At 56.2% G+C, this 18,028-nt stretch overlaps 1 protein-coding gene across 3 annotated transcripts in view; it reads right to left on the reverse strand.

Moving 5' to 3' along the window:
* Positions 1 to 18,028, reverse strand: part of EEFSEC (eukaryotic elongation factor, selenocysteine-tRNA specific) — a 248,222-nt gene that overhangs the window by 36,432 nt on the left and 193,762 nt on the right. For 2 of the 3 annotated variants that reach the window (XM_059161905.1, XM_059161904.1), the window contains one exon: positions 8,948 to 9,104. The exons of the other annotated variant lie outside the window; for it this stretch is intronic. In XM_059161905.1, coding sequence (XP_059017888.1) covers positions 8,948 to 9,104 — 157 coding nt within the window. The remainder of the gene's footprint in view (positions 1 to 8,947; positions 9,105 to 18,028) is intronic. 3 annotated transcript variants of the gene reach the window in all.

Genomic DNA, 18,028 nt, shown 5'->3' on the forward strand with positions numbered 1-18,028 from the left:
GGTACATGCCTGTGCCTACGCTCAAGGCCAGCAGGAATGCCTGGGCAGCAGGGCGGGAGAGCTACCTTTCTGCTGCATGCAGACCTGTGCCCATCCTTCTGGACGTGGTGAGAACACCTCTGTGACATCCTGAGTTGAGGTGGGGGGGGGTGTGCCAAATGCTGTGGAGTCAAGCCTACAGGTGAGGCACTTAGTGGGGACCCTGCATGGTCCCAAGGGTCCGCTCTAGGGGAGGCAGGAATGGCTTATAGGGAGCACAGCAGGGCTCACTCCATGAGCCAGGGCAGGCCCTTGAGGCCCTCGGTGGCCCTGGCTTGTGGACCTTCCTGTTGCAATCCTCAAAGGCACCTGAACACTCAGGCTTTTCCTTGTGGTTGGCCTGGGGAAGTCCACTGATGGGGTCTGCCTTCTGGTCCAGTATCTCCTCTGGGAAGCCTTTCTGGATTCCCATGCATGTGACACAGGCCTTACCATCACTGTGTACCACTACAGACTTCTGCCTCCCTGCTTTCCCCGTGGCCCTCCTTGAACCATTCTCTTGAGGGTAGCCAGAGGCATCACTTAAAAATGCAAATTGAATCAAGTCAGACTTTCACTTGGGACCCGCCTCTGGCGGCTTCCCATAGACCCGAACTCCTCCTCCCGTGGTGCCTGGCCATATCTCTGATGCCATCTCCCTGCATCTGCTCAGCTTGCTCATGCCCTTCAGGGGCAGACCCCTCACGGTCCCATGCCCCTTTGCATCTGCCTCGGACAGGCAAGCCTCAGCATCACCACAGGGTCCCTTCTGCTTGCCTAATGTCCAGGCCTCTAACACACATTTGTGCATGCAGCCTGGGGCCTGGGAAGACCATGTGTGTGGGTAGGAGCACAGTGGGGTGGGGCATGGCTCTTTGAGCCTCAGCTGTAACACAGGGGTGACAGTACTCCTTCCTAGGGTTGGCAGGAAGACCACCTTTCATATGCCGCATCAAGAGATCTCTGGCAATGGAAATCTGACATTACATCCCGCCATGGGCCCTCTAACAACTCCTCTCTGCCTTAGGGCAGAGATGAACAGCCTCCTGGGGTTTGCCAGACCCCACGTGGTGGCCTCTGCCTGCCCATGCCCCTACCCCCCATCCCTTGCCAGTTTCCTGGGCCCAGTTATTCCTGAAGATGCTGATATCTTCTGCCTCAGAGCTCCGCTTGGGCCCCTCCTTGCCGGGGACACTGCCTCTACACAGCTCAAAGGGCTCCCACTCACCCTCTGAGGCCCCATACTGTGCCACCACCATAGGAAGCTTTCGTGACCCCAGACTTCGTCAGTGTTGCTCTATGCTCTCCCAGCACCATACCCCTTCTTCCCTGCACAGCTTGGGGAGGGCTGCCAAATTACAAATGCTTGGGAGACCCATTCGTCTCCCAAATGCAATGGGCTGCATTGTGTCCCCCAGAATCACACCTTAAGGTCCTAACCCCATGCACCTCAGGATTTGACTGTATTTGGAGACAGGGTCTTTAAAGGGGTGATAAAGGTAAAATGAGGTCATAAGGGTACGGTTCTAATCCAATCTGATCGGTGTCCTTATGAGAAAAGGGAATTAGGATAGAGATATGCAGAGACCTGCAGTCAGGTGAAGAGACAGGGAGAAGACCGCCATCAGCAAGCCAAGACACAGGGCTGCTGAAGAAACCAGCCCCGCCAACACCTTGATCCCAGACTTCTAGCCTCGTGAACCGATACCCTCAATGTTCTTATTTAAAGCCGCCCAGCCTGTGGTATTTAGGATAGCAGCCCAGAAGGCTCTCACACCTAACCACACCGCAAACCTCATGAGAAAGGGGTCACATGGGTTTTTTGTCACTGGGGTCCTTTGAGAGCCTGGCACAGGGATGACACATAAGAGGGGCTCAAACACTCATCGCTGAATAGATGAACGAGCGACTGTGAACTCCCAGAGCAGATCCGTGTGCCCAGAGCCCAGCACTGCTGCTGGGGCAGAGAAGGTAAGAGTAAAGAACCAGACAGAGGAGGTGTGCGCTCATGCCAGGTGACTGCGCATCCCACCTGGCCAGCCATCTCTGAACTCGGTTGGTGAGGTGTGCTGTGGCTCAGTGTTGCTCTGGCCACTGGTGCATTCGGCCCCAGGCCTTCTCCTCCACCTCCTCCTGCCATTTGACCTCAGGCAAGCCGCATGGGCTCCATACTGGTCTGGGTCCCTCCGTAAAATGCAGATGCAGCCGGGCCTGCCTCCCTGGGCTCAGCAGCCAGCAGAGGATGGGGCAGTCTATCGACATGGGGCATGCTTCCTGGTGCAGAGCGACAGACCAGCCACTGTCTGTGCCACTGCCGGAATCTTCCCCACCGTGCAGCCTACCTGCCATCTGTCTGGATGGCTACTATCCCTGCTGCAGGTCCTCAGGCCCCACTCCCTCTGGCTGTTGGCCCATCCAGCTTCAGACACCACCCTAGACAGTTCTTAGAAGCCATGTGTCTAGTGTTTCACAAGTCACCTGAACAGGCCAAGGGGGACACCTGGGATTCTGCATTCATTGGAAGGGAAATGTATAATCCTTGCTTTTGACCAAGTGCAAAGTGCATTCCAGGGTCAATAAACGGGAGGGGTCCTGGCAGCCGAGCCAATCTCAGCTTGAAAGATGGTAACTCTCCTTGTTCTGCTGTCGGGTCAGGGACCCCTCGGTAGGCATGTGGGACCCCAGGTAAGGGCAGGTGCCTGGTGGGTGAAAGCAACACACAACCCTAGCTACCAAAGCCCCTGTCACTGGCCAGATACTGCAGGCCAAGTTTAGTGATCTAATTCCCACTCCCTGTTTGGAAATCAGAATCACTCCTGGTGTTAGCAGGAGTGAAGCTCCAGGTGGGGATGGCCGGCCCTCCCCCACAGGGGCTGCCTGTCTCTGCAGGCCAGGCCCTGTGCTGTACCAAGGGACCCTTCCAGCCCTGGCCTGGTCCTCCCACCCTCCTGGGAGGAGCTGGACGCTGAGAACCTGTGCCGTGGAAGATGTGGTGCTGCCCAGTGGGGTGCCCAGGCCGAGATGGAGCACCTCACTTCTTCCCCAGCCAGCACTCAGAACCTCCCACCCCTCTGCCACATTCCGGGACATGGAATGGGCTGGGCACCTGACGGGCCTGATAAACAGCTGACAAGAGACAGACGAACAGGGGTGCGGGGCTGTCCCCGGAGCCTGGAGACACAAAGGGGAGGCTGTTTCAGCACACGGGTGCTAGGGTGGTCTGCCTGAATCGAGTCCTGGGGAGGAGCTTCTGAGAAAAGAGCCAGCTGGTAGGGCCTCTGCACCCCTGGTTCCTGGTAGCCACTGTGTGTCTCCCCGGGGACTGAAGAGGCAGGCAGTGACTCAGGGCTCTTACTAGTTGTGTTGCTGTGAGCAAGGGGCCTCAGTTTCCCCATCTGCAGAATGGGGTTAGAGCCAGGTTAAAAGGAGAGATCTGTCCTTTTGGCCCTGGCCTCTTCCTGCACGAGTACCCTGGGCGGTGCCAGAGAGGGGCACGAAGTGGGGTCTGGAATCAGGGGTACCTTTGGGACTGCAAAGTGGTCTAGGCAGGGAGGGAGGAATGAAGCCCTCAGAGGTGAGGGGAGCATTCCCACAGCCATAGCAGAGGCATAGAAAATGGAGCCCAAGCAGGCAGCCAGGGCCGGGGCCTGCCCTCCCCACCCATGGATGGCTTCTCCCACTGGCCACAGGATTCCGGAGAACACATATCTGATTCCAGCTTTTTCCACACACCTCCTTCTCCTCTTTCCTCCCAATCCTTGCTTGGACAGCAACTCCTCTGGGAAGTCTGACCTCTCTCTCTCTTGGGATGGCCATTCTCCCCACACTGTTCCTGGCCCTGTGCCCCTATGGACACCCACCATGCTGACAGCAAACTGTTGGTCTGTGCCTTTGTCTCTCCCATAGGGGAGATGGTTTCTGCCTCCCCAGCCCTGAGCATCCACTGGAGTCTGCAGAGCTAGACGGACTGGCACTCTCCCCTTCAAGTTGTTTTTAAGAACCTAGAACGCCCAAAGCCATTTCACAAGGAGAAGGCCGTGCTGAAGGGGTCTGACAACGCTAGCACCTGCCTGCTTCAGAGATGTTTCTGGGGAAGCCCACAGCACACCAGGCGCCAGGCTCCTTGGCCCCCCCAAAGGTCTGAGTTCACTCATTTGTTCCTTCCAGTCCAGCCCATTCCCTGAATACACTTCAGTTATTCATGTGTGCAAGCAGCATGGAAAGCCGGCCCCTTTGGTCTGGACTGGGATGGGACACCAAAAGCCGTGAACACCTGGAAGTGGTTTTAGGGGGCAGAAGCTGAAGCCCAGGTGGCCTAGGGACCCTTATCAGAACACCAGTCAGAGGCAAACAGGCCATGGTTCTCCAGACATGCAACTGCCCTGCCACGGGGCCATAGGGCAGCCTGCCCCGTCCCATCTCTCAGGCCCTCCTCTCGAGGCCCCACCTACAACAGTTCCCTCCTCCCATACAGCCTGAGGGACCCAGCTGCGTTCTCACCTCCCCACCAGCCCTGCAGGTGAGGAGCCAGGGCTCAGGGAGAGTCGTGGGCAGAGTGGTGGGCAGCGGGGCAATCTGGGTTCAACACCATTGACGCTTCCTGCTGTGTAATGCTGGGCAAGTTCATTGCTTAACCTCCAGGCCTCAGTGTCCTCATCTGTGAAATGGTGATCCTCCAGTGCCATGGGTGCCAGGCTTCCTGGGGCTTCACAGGGCCCCCCTCAGACAGCTGTCATGGCTCCTGAGTGGTGTTCCTCCTGAAGGGCAGTACGTAGATGTTCCTGCTGGGTTCTTACCACGAGTACAACTCCCACATTTCTTTCTTTTTTTTTCTTTTCCTCTTCTATTTGTAGAGTCTGTTCAGTTATGATTAGTAGAAGTAGGAAGGGTGTTAAAGATCACCAAATCTGAGAATCCTGAGTGCCAGCTGGTGGGGGCCAAGACCTCTGTTCCTGGGCTTGACTAAGGGTCTGGCTGCCTCGCAGCAAGGTCAATTTCTTGACTGGTATGAGGAGTGTGGGATGCGGCGGGCGGGACAGACCTATGGAGAGGACGAGGTTCTCGTCGTGGCCACCAGCAGCTGTGGTTCTCAGTAACCGCAGCTCGGACTTTTCCAAGGTGCGTCTGTTTGGAGCTCCGTGACTTGGTCCGTTTCACTAGGGAGTTGTGCGGTCACCTGACTTGAGGCAGTGATACACACGTCACACTAGTGGTTCTTGGGGCCTAGGGCTTTCCAGTGACATGCACACTGCATGTGCACACTCCATCCCCACCTGTGCTACTAGGCAGACTATATCCAATCCCCCCAACCGCAGCTGGCAGGCCCAGGAGCCCCTCGTGGGAGACAGGCCACTCAAAAACCTTGCCACATCCATCCAGGGTACACATCAAACTACTTGGTGACTCTAGGTTTCTGTGGCATCATTTTGGAAGACAAAATTGCAGGCGCATGTTCACCTTTTCCCCTAGAGTTGGCAAGACGTGGCTCGTGGCTGTTATGAGGGATGAGTGCCTTCCTCCCCTCGAGTCTTCTCTGGCAGGAAGTCATCAAGGAGCTCATTTCCCTTGCAGAGTGGGGCGTGTGGTGCTGGGATGTTGGTGTGGAGTGGAGGACGGGAACTGCAGGAAAGCACTCACCAGGATGAGCAATGGCAGCCCAGGCTAAGCCACCCCACATGGGGGGAGGGGTCTCCCCCCCATCCATGGACCCCATGGCGTCCGGCTCCCTGAAGCCCTGACCCCGCTCTTGGGGCTGGCTGGGCAGGCAGGGAAGGGCCAGCTGCTCAGTCCCTCTGCTCCCCAGGCCTACCTGGGATGGAGGGCAGAAGACGGAGGCCACCAGACCTGGCTCCACAATGTGGCGCCCAGCACTTGGGAAGCAGAGACACTGTGCCCTGGGTGGGATCCTCGGGAGGAACCTCAGCTCTGCCTGCAAAGTCCTCTAGCCACTCTTTCTCTGTAGCAAGGCAACTCAGTGGGCTCCTAGTTCATCTTGCACGGCCTCTCGGCCCCCCAGGACTTACAAACAGAGGCCACTTTCCTGAAGGGAGCAGCTATGTAAATGTGGGGCTTCCTAACCTTGAGCCCCCCTCCCCCCCACCAAGACTTTCTGGGTCAGCTCCTTGGGTGTCAGGACGGGGCTATTCCTCTAGCCCCTCTGATTTCGGACACTATCTTCTGGTGGAAGCCATGGGCTTAGTGTCAGGACCCTTGTCTCCATGGCCATTTCCATTTTATGGTTCATCTTTGACTCGTGAACCTGAGGAAGTAAGTGTTGGTCCTGAAATGCAAGTACAAGTTACAAGTCGGCATGGGCCAAACCCAGCCCAAAGTTATATGTTGTTTAGTTTGGATGATTTTACATTTTTAATCAGGCAGTTTATGTGAAAATAAAATCAGATAAAATTAGATTTCTTGGTGTACAGCAAGAGACCCGAGTAGCCGGCCACCACGGTCCCCACCACTAGCTCAATAAGTCTCTTCCACACCTGCTTGGCCCTGTCGGCATGTGACCGTGTCCCCAGAAGTGAGAGGTCCCAGGGAGCAATCGGGGCCTGGGGGGCAGGGGCAGGTGGGAGGATACCCAGATGATCTTCGGTCTTCCTCACCCATTGTGCTGTCCTATAGGGCTAGCACCGAGGCCCAGAGGGCACATTTGACCCCAGCCCCACCCACAGTCTGTGGGCTGGGATGGCTCCCCTGAGCTGCTCCTGCTCCTGGAACCTTAGATCCTACAGGGCCAAAGCTCCAGGCCTCGGCCCGGCCCTTCCAGCCTGCGGCCAGCAATGCTCTTCCTCCTCCCCCTGGCACTGAGCATCTCAGGTTCACCAAAGATTCTCTCACAATTAATGCACTTCAAAAAGGTTAAAAGTAATTCTTCACAGGAGGAATCGGCAGGAAAAGACAAGCAGGAGGGGGGTGAGGAGTGGGGTCGGTGGGATGAAGGAATCTGACCAGTTATATTTAATAAAAAGCTTAAAAGCCACAAACAGGAAGCAGACCTATTAAAAAGGCAACACTGACCTAACAAAGGAATGTGAACTTGAGTTGACTGAAGCAGCGGCACTGTGTCTCCCTCCCTGCACTCCCACCCCAGCACCCAGGGCCCACAAACAAGCCTCCTCTTGTACTCTGGCCTGTTCTGGGGACACCTCATCTCTGAGCTTGCCTTGGACTAAAGGAAGGGGAGCTGAGGGCAATGTCAGCATGATCCTACACACTCCCCAAAAAGGAAACAGACGGTGCTCTTGTTCCCTTGTCTGGACCAGCAGGCTCCCCCAGCTCGGGGAGGGATGAATGTTCCAGGGCATGCCCCCCCCCCCCAACTCCAGGGAGCTCCTCTCCTGCCTTCCCAGTGTCCTATACCCCTCCTTCTCAGTAAGCCCCCACAGGTACAGGCCCAGGACCCTGGGAACTGAGTTCAGGTCCTTGGCCCATCGGGCTCATGTCTTGTGTGTGCTCCTTGGAACCCAGAGCAGGGCACTGTGGACCCTGGTCTGGCTGAGGTAATGACCAGAGCAGTGGAGAGGACAGGACAGGAGCCTGAAGCCTGGTATCACGGCGGCTCCCATGGGTGGGCCATTCTGCCTTCCGTAAGGAGTATCTCTAATTGTGACAGAGCTGAACTCCACCCCGACAGAGGCCTCAGGGTACATTCAAAGTAGATCTGAGTGTCGCAGGGAAACAAGGTTCCGGTGCCTGCTATTGCTTCCTCACAAGAGTGCAACTGCCACACATGACACTTTGGGCTTGCGGAAGGACCCGGCATTCCAGGGCACGACCCTACCTGGAGATTTCACTCAAGGAGCTACACACCCACAGCATGTTGCTGACCTGATCTGAACCTCCCTGTGGCTTTCCAACCCTCACAGACTAAAACCCAGAGTCCCGCAGACAAGCAAAGTATGGCCACATGCTGAAGTGAAGTCAGAGTTTCTCCTCAGACTTCAATTCTGCTGCATGTTTGAGAAGTGGCCTAACACGATGCTGGCGAAGGAAGTGGCATCTCGCACGCCTCCCAGTTCGTGCCAAACAACCGGTCCTCAAACGCACACCCAAACTCACTCTTAACCCAGGGCCTTGGCACTTGTTGCCTCTCTCTATGGAGTGTTCCGTCCCCTTGGTCAGGGCCCTATTCAACTGTTACCTCCTCAGAGAGTTCTTCCCTGATTGCTCCTGTCCAGAGGTGCACATGCAGTGCTTCTCACCCTCTCCCTGCTTTATTTTTCTGCAATGTACAGTAGATCTTCACTGAATGTGTTCCCACCTGTCCCCTTCCACAACCGTGGCAGCCTGCCTGGCGTGCGGCAGGACCCCCAGAAGATGGGTGTGGGGTGAGTGCAGTAGTGGTGGAAGGGAGGGAGGGACTAAAGGGATCCAAGGGCTCTATTTCTAAGAGCAAAAGCACACCTTTGACCCCACCACCGACAAGTTCCATGTCAGATCACACAGAGGCTCAGCTCCTATTGTTCTCCACCGGGCAAAAAAGTAGGTGGGCAACTCATATTCTGGGAAACCGTACTGGCTACTGGGCAGCATGCCAGGCCCTGGCAGACTCTCTCACCAACTCTCCCTCCAAAGCACCTTCCAGATCAGGTTCAGTATCGCCTTTCACAGACAAGCCAGGTCACTCATCCAAGGTCACCCCTGTATGGTTTACAATGGAGCAGGAGCTCAGACTCACACCTTGACCCTGGCTCAGACCAGAGGCTGACTCTATACCAGACCCTTACCCCCACCCCCAGGACCTGCCCTGGCTCTCTAGCCACAAGCCTGAGACCAGAGACCATGATGTTGAGAGGGCTGGGCCTTGTGCATCAGCTCAGGTGGACTGAGCATCCTAAGTCAAGAGGCACTGTCTGTGCACGGTCTCCACCATCTCTCCCTGCCCGCATAGCACCTGCCAGTGGAAGGAAGTGACTGCACTCACCAGGGATGTGGATCTTGAACTTGCCACTCTGGCCAAAGGCGCTGTCAATGACTCCCAGCTCCCCAGTGGATAGGTTCACCTTGAGGCCCACAAAGAGCTGGATGTTGGTCTCCTTTTTGAACAGGGAGCGGCCGATCACGCTGTGGTCATCCATCACCTGTCCCCACACACCCGGCCCCAGAAAGAGCATCAGTATGTGCTGGAGGAGGCCAGGTCTGCTGCTGCTACCCCCCCACCCCCCAACCCCACCGAGCGTGATCTGCCCATCTCATGGATGATGGAACGCACTGGAGCTATGCAGTGACCAGCCCACCCCGCCCCCCCCACCACCGCTGACCTCCACTGAGCCTCGGCTGCTGCCAGGCTGAAAATGTTAGGTGGATCACACTTAGCATCACAGCAATGGGAGGGAGGCACTCTTTCCTCACTTTACAGATGCAAAATTGCCGCATGGCAGAGTTCAGCCAGGGCAGAGGGAGCTCAGAATCCACAATGGTCCTGCCTGCACCTGACTCTCACCCTTGAACCTCTCCCCAGGCACCGAGCATGGGGAAGGCTGAAGTGTCACTTTCCCCCGACCGGAGATGGCATGGCCTGAAGACCGCCCCCCCCCCACAACCAGGTGGCTGGCCTCCCCTTCCCTGCCTGGCTTCTTTCCAGGGTCTGTGCCAGGAAGGGGCCAGGCCTTGCATAAAAGAGAGAGAAAGGGGACGCATGCATGTGTGTGTGTGCGCACACAAGCTCTTAGGTATTAAAGACTAGCTCCTCTCCCAGATGACCTCAGAAGGGCTAACACAAAGCTCCATCCCGAGATTTGCTTCTACTTTGGAGCGGGACCCATGCTCCACCTGGCATCTGACATGCTGGCTCCCACGTGGCTGCCCCTGGGAAACAGGGGAGGCTTCCTCCTGCTCTCCAGGCCCTGTGCACCAGCGTGGGTGCTTCTGGGGACCAGGGCTGAGCCCAAACAGGCACTAGCCTGGGGAACAGCGTGGAGACCAGAAGTGCTGCCAGCGGTGGGACCTGCTGTCTCCACGTGCTTTCTTCCTGAGGCTGAGGCTCATGGGGGAGCCCCGTGGGCTGGGCTGTCCTCCACCTCAGAAACATCTTACTTCAGCCCAAGACACCAAGGTTTGGCCAAGGGCCCCAGATGGATTGTTTTGAAAGGCAGAAACTGTCCCATTTACCCTAAAACCCTTTTAGAAAAACATATCCTATTCTATTTGATTCATAGCACCAGATAAAAGGTACTTGCATTCCTCCTCTCCCCGGTGATGGATGAATAGGATACAAATAACGATAAGAATAATCATTTCCACTCGCACAGCCCTTTATAATTCACCAATCTCCTTCCCACACATGAACTCCTCCTCGTCCTTCAGGACTCGGCTCCAGCAGAGCTCCCCTGTGGGCTGGCTTGCTGTGGGCTCTGCCCCATCTGTGGGCGCTCCTGGGTGAAATGAAGGAAGCCGTGACCTGCAAGCCATGGGGAGCAAGGGCAAGCAGATGTCACCAGCCCCAAATGCTTTCCCAGGTTTCCCGGCTCCCGGGAGTCCTATCTCCACACCCACCAGAGTGGCCTGCACGTGGAGCTCCATTCCCAGCCTGGCCAGAGCCTGGGAGGCAGGGCTGCCTCTCACCTTCGGCAGCCTAGCCCGGGTACTGGAGGGGCCCAGGATGTTTAACTGAACGGACCTGATGGCTCTGACCTAGCCATTCCATGCTCCCTGTGACCAGAGCAGGTCAGTGCCACTTCCTGTCCTAAGCTTAGCCTGGGCTGCAGAGAGGCCGCCTGTCCTTAGGAGAAAGAGACTGCCTCGGGGCATCCCAGCCTAAAACAGAGGCATTTAGCGGGGACCCCACTGAGCCCTCGAGCACTCCTGTCTACAAGGGGTTTTCATTACTACTTCAGGGTGGTTCGAGGCGAGACCTAAAAGAACTGCAGTTGCCAGGGCCAGCGGCACAGTGGAAGTGCAAAGCCAAGCATGGTGGGCTTCTGTAAAGCCAGTGCTGCAGCATTCAGGAAGAGTGAGGCTGCACTGACCACCGTTCCCTCCCCAAACTGGAGAAGCAGGCAGGTCTGGGGCTGCTGGGATGCCCTAGGGCACTCTGGGCAGGATGGGTGGGTTCCAGGCCTTTGCTGGCCCATGAGACAGAGCCAGCTGAGACACAAGCCCGGTCTCCAGCATCATGGCTGGCTGAGAAGTGACAAAAGACACAGTCTCTGCACCAGGAGCTTAAGACCTACCTAGAGAATCATCTCATAAAAGGCACCCCAGGAATCCAATGGGCAATCCAGGCAGAGAATTCACCCCAAATTCAGAATGTCCTTCCTTCCTTTCTCCCTACAAATACTTATGGAGAGCCTACCCTGCACCCAGTTATGTCACCGAGGACAAATCAAAGCTCCTGCCTCAAGGGGCTCGTGCATCTCCTTCTGGAGGTAGTTATATTCTCCCTCCACCCCACTGCCTTTGGACTGCTCACTGGCAGACAGGGTGTCCCCATCTTGGGCAGGCCCCTGGAGCCCAGCAAGGGCCCCAGTCAAGGCCTTCATGCCTGTGTCCCCTTGCACCCCGGCCCTGGCTCCTTGGCATATCCTGGTCCTGTCTGTCTTCAGAGCACAGATCGTTCCCTGAAATGACACCAGAGCTTTATCTGTCACTCGTTTATTCTTCCAAGCAGGACCCAGGTCCGTGAAAGCAGAGACAGGTCTCTGCTCTCCGCAGCTGCATTTCCCACATGTAAATAGCACTTACTCTCTGTGCACTCCTTGAATGTCTAAGTCAAAGTTGAACATGTGCCTAACTATGATTGTCGGAACATGTGCAATGCTCAGTCCTGCCTGTGGGCTTTCATTTTTAACACTTCATTGAGGCATAATTGATACACAACAGCATGTTCACATTTTAGGTAAAACTTGATAATTTGAGATACACAGCTACCTAAGAAACCATGACCATCATCAAGGCGGTGAACATAAAGAACACATTTTACATTCCCCCACCCCCTTCCCAACTCTATACCTGCCCCAGACCCCAAGCAGTTCTCCCAGGCTCAGCTTGGATGAGCTCTTCTCAGACAGCTTCCCCACGCGACAGCCAACTTCTGTCCCAAAGGCCTGACCGCTCTGTCTCATTGCAGGTAATTGGCCTGTCTGTGTCCCTCAATGGACGGACCAGGAGTTCTCTCTCATGTGGCCCTGAACCACAACAGGTCCCAGTACATATGTACATGATACACGGGTGGGGAGGGAGATGCTGGTGACAGAAGGTGACTCTCGGCTCTTTGGGGCCAAAGAAAACCACTTGAGTGGACTTGTGGTGGGGTGGTACATTTCATCTGAGAGGGAGCCAACAGCCTCGTCTTGCACCTGGTTTCCCCGCACGCCCCAGTGCCGGCCATTCCTGGAGCACAGAGGGCCATCTCTTGGCCTTCCAATGGGCCTGGAAGTCGAGCTTTATCGTGACTGGGACCATGAGGTGGGGGGCAGGCATGCTACCTATTAGCAAGAGGGCATTTCAGAAGACTTCCTACTGCTTCTACTGCCCTCCCTCTTCCTTTTGGTTATGGAATATTAACTTAAAAAGGAAAATGCCACAGACAGAGAGAAGGATCCATCTTCCCCCAAGCCAAGGACTGGCAAGGAGGGCAGACTAATTTTATTAACCACAGGGGAACTTCAAAAAGCTTCAGGGCTTTAAAGGCAGACATCAACGACCCCAAAGTTAGTTTAAGTGCTACATAAACAAAAGCCTAGGGCTGGAGAAGCGGGGGCTCCCGGCACTTCTTACGTTCTCATCTGGCCAACTGGGGCCAGTGTGCGGGCTGGCGGGCCCTGCAATCCTGCTGGTGTGTGGGGCTGGTCAGTTCACTGACCTACATTACCACAATATTTTTTTAAGCATCCAGGATAAGGTAAGGCGTGAATGGGATTTTGCTGACCCTCAAGGAGGGGCCCGAGGCGGCTCCCTCTTGCTTGCCACTTTGTGGCCTCCCTGGGGCTGGAATGGTGGTTTAGAGAGGATTCAAGTTCAAAGGGAGTGCCCATTTCACTCCTGTTCTCTTGTTTTATGGCTTGGCCAGAAGGCCTAATGGCACTGTGGTGGAATGTCCCCTCCTGGTAACTTCTGTGTCTTCAATTCCACTTATAGGGTCAGGCAACGTGGGTGAGAAGGCTGGCCTTCGGTGCACTGCCAGGAACCAGTGTGGTCTTGGGAACGCTGGCACCGCCCACCCCCCACCCCCCCACCCTCCTGCCACTGCCTGCTGATGGTCTGTGCTTTCATTTCCAGCAGCCTAGGAGGATCCTTCCAGGAGCCCGAAGATGGCCTAGATGGGCACTACGAACATGAGCTGCCAGGACAGTGAGAGAAGCTGGCAGCAAACTCCTCCTCCCTCAGACTACCTAGCTCTCAGCACCTCCTCTCCCATACCCTCCTCAGCAGACGAGAGCCACAATTTGTCCTCAGCCATGCTCTGGGAGAGGAACCTCCACAGCATTAGTGAATCTTCAGAAAAGCCCTATAGGATTTCAGCAAAGTGAAATGACTTGCCCAGAGTCACACATTCCAGCTTTCCCTACACTCGACCCCATGGCATGAGAGCAGAGGAGAAGGAGGTGTGGCGGCAATGAACGAGCCCAGCCAGGGCACTCCCCACCCTCTGGGCTCCCCTGAGCCATGCCAAGACTGGCTGGACCCAAACTGGCTTACAAATCCAGCCTCATTCCTGCCAGTCCCAGCTCCTGAAAACCCCAAGCCACTGGAGGAGCCACCAGCAGAGAGGGAAGACAGATGGAGTCTGGTTGCTACATGGAAGGAAGTGAGGTGCAGCCCAAGCACCCAGCCAAGGACGACCTGCCAGCCCAGTGGGCGTGAGGCAACGGGAAGGGGGGCTGGCTTCGTGGCTGTTGAAGTGCTTCTGGTCTGTTCCGGGGCTACCCAGGGTGGAGGCTGCCAGGCCCAGAATGCACTGAATACCAGTGAGGCAAGCTGCAGACCCCCCCAGGGCCTCCCCAGTTTCTTCATCCACAAAATGAGGCTGGAAGGAGGGTAAGCTTTCCTCCACCTATGGTTATGGGGTCAAGAGGCAAATTACCTTTCTGGTGAATTCTAGTACAGCCTGGGAGATGTGGGCACATTGGAAATAAGAAAGAAAGAAGGCTAAGGGGATGGGGAACCAGGCATGAGGGACGGTGGAAGGAGAGGAGGTGTTTAGCCAGAAGCAGCAGCTAAGAACAGACCTGAATGCTGTCGTCCCACATGGCTCTTAAGGTTTCACACAAAAGGGCCAAGTCCACAGGGAATGCTAAGCTCCTGCTTGTGCAGTGGGCCAGAGCCTGGGCTCTGGAGCCAGGCTACTCTGGCCCTAAGTCTTGGTCTTGTGGTCTTGGAGACTCTGGCCCATGGCCTAACCCCTGTGGGCCTTAGCTCCCCATCCACAAAGTGAGTTAAGAGAGTTACGGCAGGTTCACACAGAGTTGTCATTGGTCTGGCCTGTGTTCCCTGGACAGAGTGTCTTCCTCCCTCAGGACCCACCCTGCTGCACCACACACAGGAAGGCGGGTGGGGGTGGGGGTGTGCGGGGGCAGGTCCTGCATCCCCCGCCCCACTGGCTGCCACACGCAGACGTGAGCAGACATTGCTGACAGACCACGGCACTCTTCCATAGCCCCCTGTGGGCAGCGGAGCCCCCGGCAGAGGGCTGTATTGGGAATAGACAGGGACAAAGCCTATGTGTGGGTCTCGGCCCAGCCACAGCTTGTCGGCACGGGCCGCCCCAGTTGGAAGAAGGGTGGTCTTGGAAGGCAGGCGTTGGCCCAAGTGCACTTCTACATTCCCAGAACATGAGCCCTCCAGATATTACCAGGGGTGTGGTGCAAAGAGGGGACACCCAAATGATCGCTAAGAGAAACCTCATTAAAAGTCTGGCTATGGCAAGGGATGGTAGCCCTTCCTGCAGGAGGCACTGAGAATAGCATTTCTGGGGAGCTTCTGGAAGACCAGGGGTCATCATTTGTCCTGGGTGTTAGAGGGCAGAGGGCTGGAGGTAATGCATTTTCTCGGCCCTATCCATTTCTAGAATATGTGTGCTTGCCCAGTGGCTGGGCTCGTCTCCAAACTACAGACTCTTCCAGCTAAAGGAGAGAGACCTCAGAGATCAAACACCGGCACATCCAATGAGGAAAAACCTTCAGAGGACAGTTGGAGGCTTTTCATGTTGAAATCAATCACTGTGACGTCAAACCACAGGCAATGCATGTGGGACTTACTCAGCAAGCCCTGCTCCTCGGGAACAATGCTGAACCTGGGCCAGCGCAGTTACAACAACAGCTCTAAGTGGGGACTTTCACTGTTTGCATGAATACTTTGCTTCGCTTATGGCCTTCAGTCACCGGAGGGCGAGTTCCCAAAGAGCAGTCACTGGTTGTGCATGGAAGCCCAGGCTCTCGCTTCCATGCCAGGCGAGTCCCTACTGTCCCCAGCCTCCGAGTGGGAACCTGGCCGCCAGTGCACATAATTATGTCATTACATGTGTGTGTCTCTCTTGGGGCCTGGCTCCCATGATGAGGCTTGGGAAGTACCCAAGTCCTGAAGCAGCTATTGGAGAAGTGGCACCAAGGAAAGAGGGACAGCCAGCTGTGCAGTGGGGCCCTGAAATGCTCGCTCTGCTGGCTGTGGGGAGGACTGGGAAGGTTTGAGTCTGGACTGCCTCTTCAGCAATATGACCTTGGGCAAGGGACTTCCCTGACCCTCAGTTTCTTCCTCTGAGAAGGCTGTTTTGGGGATTAGGGGTGTTGGTGTTGGCAAGAACAACTAAGACATACTCAGAAACCACAAGATGGAGAGTTAGCTCATTGAAGAAAAGCAAGGATGTGAACATCTACTTTCACAGGAACTACATGCCAGTGGCCACTCTTGGGACTCTAGTTCTCTCCCTCGTACACAGTGAGGTCCTTGCGGAGGACAGCAGCCAGGGAAGGGATCTGCGATGGAAGAGCTCAGAAGTTGCCTGGATCACCAAGGTAACCCGCAAGGCTCCTGCATAGGGTGGTAATTCTGCCAGAGCACTGGATGGCCACCAGGACTGACAATTTCCCCAAGGGGGAACAGCGATGCTGTTGTTCTGGTATCTAGTCCAGAGGCTGCCTTTTCTTCCCTGCCAGCACAGGGCCATGGCAGGGAGCAGGGAGCCTTGGAGCGGCCTGCAAGGTAGGGTGACTGGTGACCTAGGGCAGGCCATGTCACTTTTCAAAGCCTCAGTGTTCTCTCTAGTGAAAACAGGGAGAATGTGTCCACCTTCAAGGCTGCTGTGAGAAGAGGCAAGCGTTCCAACGTGAAAGACTGCTCTGAGTGACAACCAACCTCACTGCCATCCAATAGTGTCAACCCACAAAAGGAAAGCAGCCTTCAGTTCATCTCGTTTGATCAAGTGAGTTGCAAAGGCCCAATGAGAAGGCCTAGGGCAGGCCAGGCTCTGGGCATCACAGAAGGCGCCCAGCCGAGGAGACCTCTACCTCTGTCCCACCTCTCCGGCCAGTGGGGCTGGCTTCCTCAGTCCCAGCGATGGGCAGGCCCCCACTTGTCTGTAGCAAGCTGCGCCTCCCAGCGCCCCACCCCTATCCCCAGCCTCCCTCCCTGGCTCTATCCTGCATCACCCGGGCAGCAATACAAGTAAAGCTGTCTGTCTGGAGCACCTAAGGAGGTATCAAAGCACAGCTCACCAAGGCAGCTGCATTTTTATAGAGGAAATACATATAAATATATAAATCAATCAATCAATCAATCTATCTATCTATATGAAGCTCACTGCCCTTCAGCGGCTGAAGCAAGACTTCCTGGTCTCAGACGCGGACACTTGGAGGGAGGCGAGGGGCCGAGGGCTTGGGCCGGAGCCAGAGCACTAGAACAGCCATCTGATCTCCCCCGGCTTCAGGGGGCACCTCTGTTTTCTTGAGTGGCCTGGGAACCGACACAGCCCTTGGCCTGCTAGACAAGGGCCTGGGGCAGCAGGGGTTAGCCAAGTAGCCTAAGGGGCCAGGTGGATGGCTGTGCTCGCTTCCCCCCAGGCAGGGGTCTGTCAGATGGCCCCCTACTCAGAAAGGGCTGCAGGGAGCCAGGGCCGGCCTGCACCCTGGCCAGCACGCTCTCCAGGGCCCTGGGCACATTAAACAAGCCATCAGCAGTGGAGCAGGGTGAGCCAAGAGCTGGGAGGCAGCACTGCTTTAGACTTCAAAGCCGGCCAGAGCTCCTGGTGGCGTCTGAGTGTTTCCACTTGGTCAGGCCGATGCCGCAGGCTCCTTGGCCCAGCCCTAAGGCCTGTCCCATCCGGCGCCAGGGTGCCAGAGCCAGGACGGTCGGCATGCCTGGTGTGATCCTACCAGAGGAGGGGCGTGGGCGCCAGCGTCTTGCCACCACCCCAGCTGGGAACCCAGGCATCTATGCCCTCAGGGAAGTCCAAACAAATAGCAATGAGGAGAGTCACTGCTTAGCAATGGCCCACCATGCCAGGGACAGCACTCAGCATTTTATATGTACTCATCTTCCTGCCTTACACCAGCCCATGGAGTAGGGAGTATAAGCCCTGTTTTTCCAGTAAGGACACTGTATGAAAGAGACTCCCCCGAAGTCTCACAATGGGGGCCATCCAAAATCCTCCTGGGGCCCGGGCTGGAGCCTGAATTCCCTGGGCCTTCATGGCCTCGGCCTGCAGACCCTGCCACACCTGGTCTCCTCCTCTGCTCTCTTCCAGCCCTGGTCGCAAAGAGGCATCCCAGTGGTCCTGCATGCCTGCCTCCCTGGCCTGCCGCACCCTGAGACCCAACCTCCCAATCCGTGGCAGGCCAGCCGTGGTAGCTAAGGTGTGAGTATTGTCTTTGCCTTGGCTGTGAGGTGGGTCCGAAAGGATTTTTGAGTAAGAGCTGGCACGACCACCTTTGTTCAGGAGAAAAACGATATGGGTGGAGCTGTGCAAGCCTCTGAGGCAGGGAGGGAGGTAAGGAGGGCCCCTGGGGTGTGGGAGCAGTCAGAGGTGTGAAGTGGACCACGGCAAGGCAGGCAGTGCCCAGCACTCTGTGTC

Source organism: Mustela lutreola, chromosome 2, assembly GCF_030435805.1.
Source record: "Mustela lutreola isolate mMusLut2 chromosome 2, mMusLut2.pri, whole genome shotgun sequence".
NCBI lineage: Eukaryota > Metazoa > Chordata > Mammalia > Carnivora > Mustelidae > Mustela > Mustela lutreola.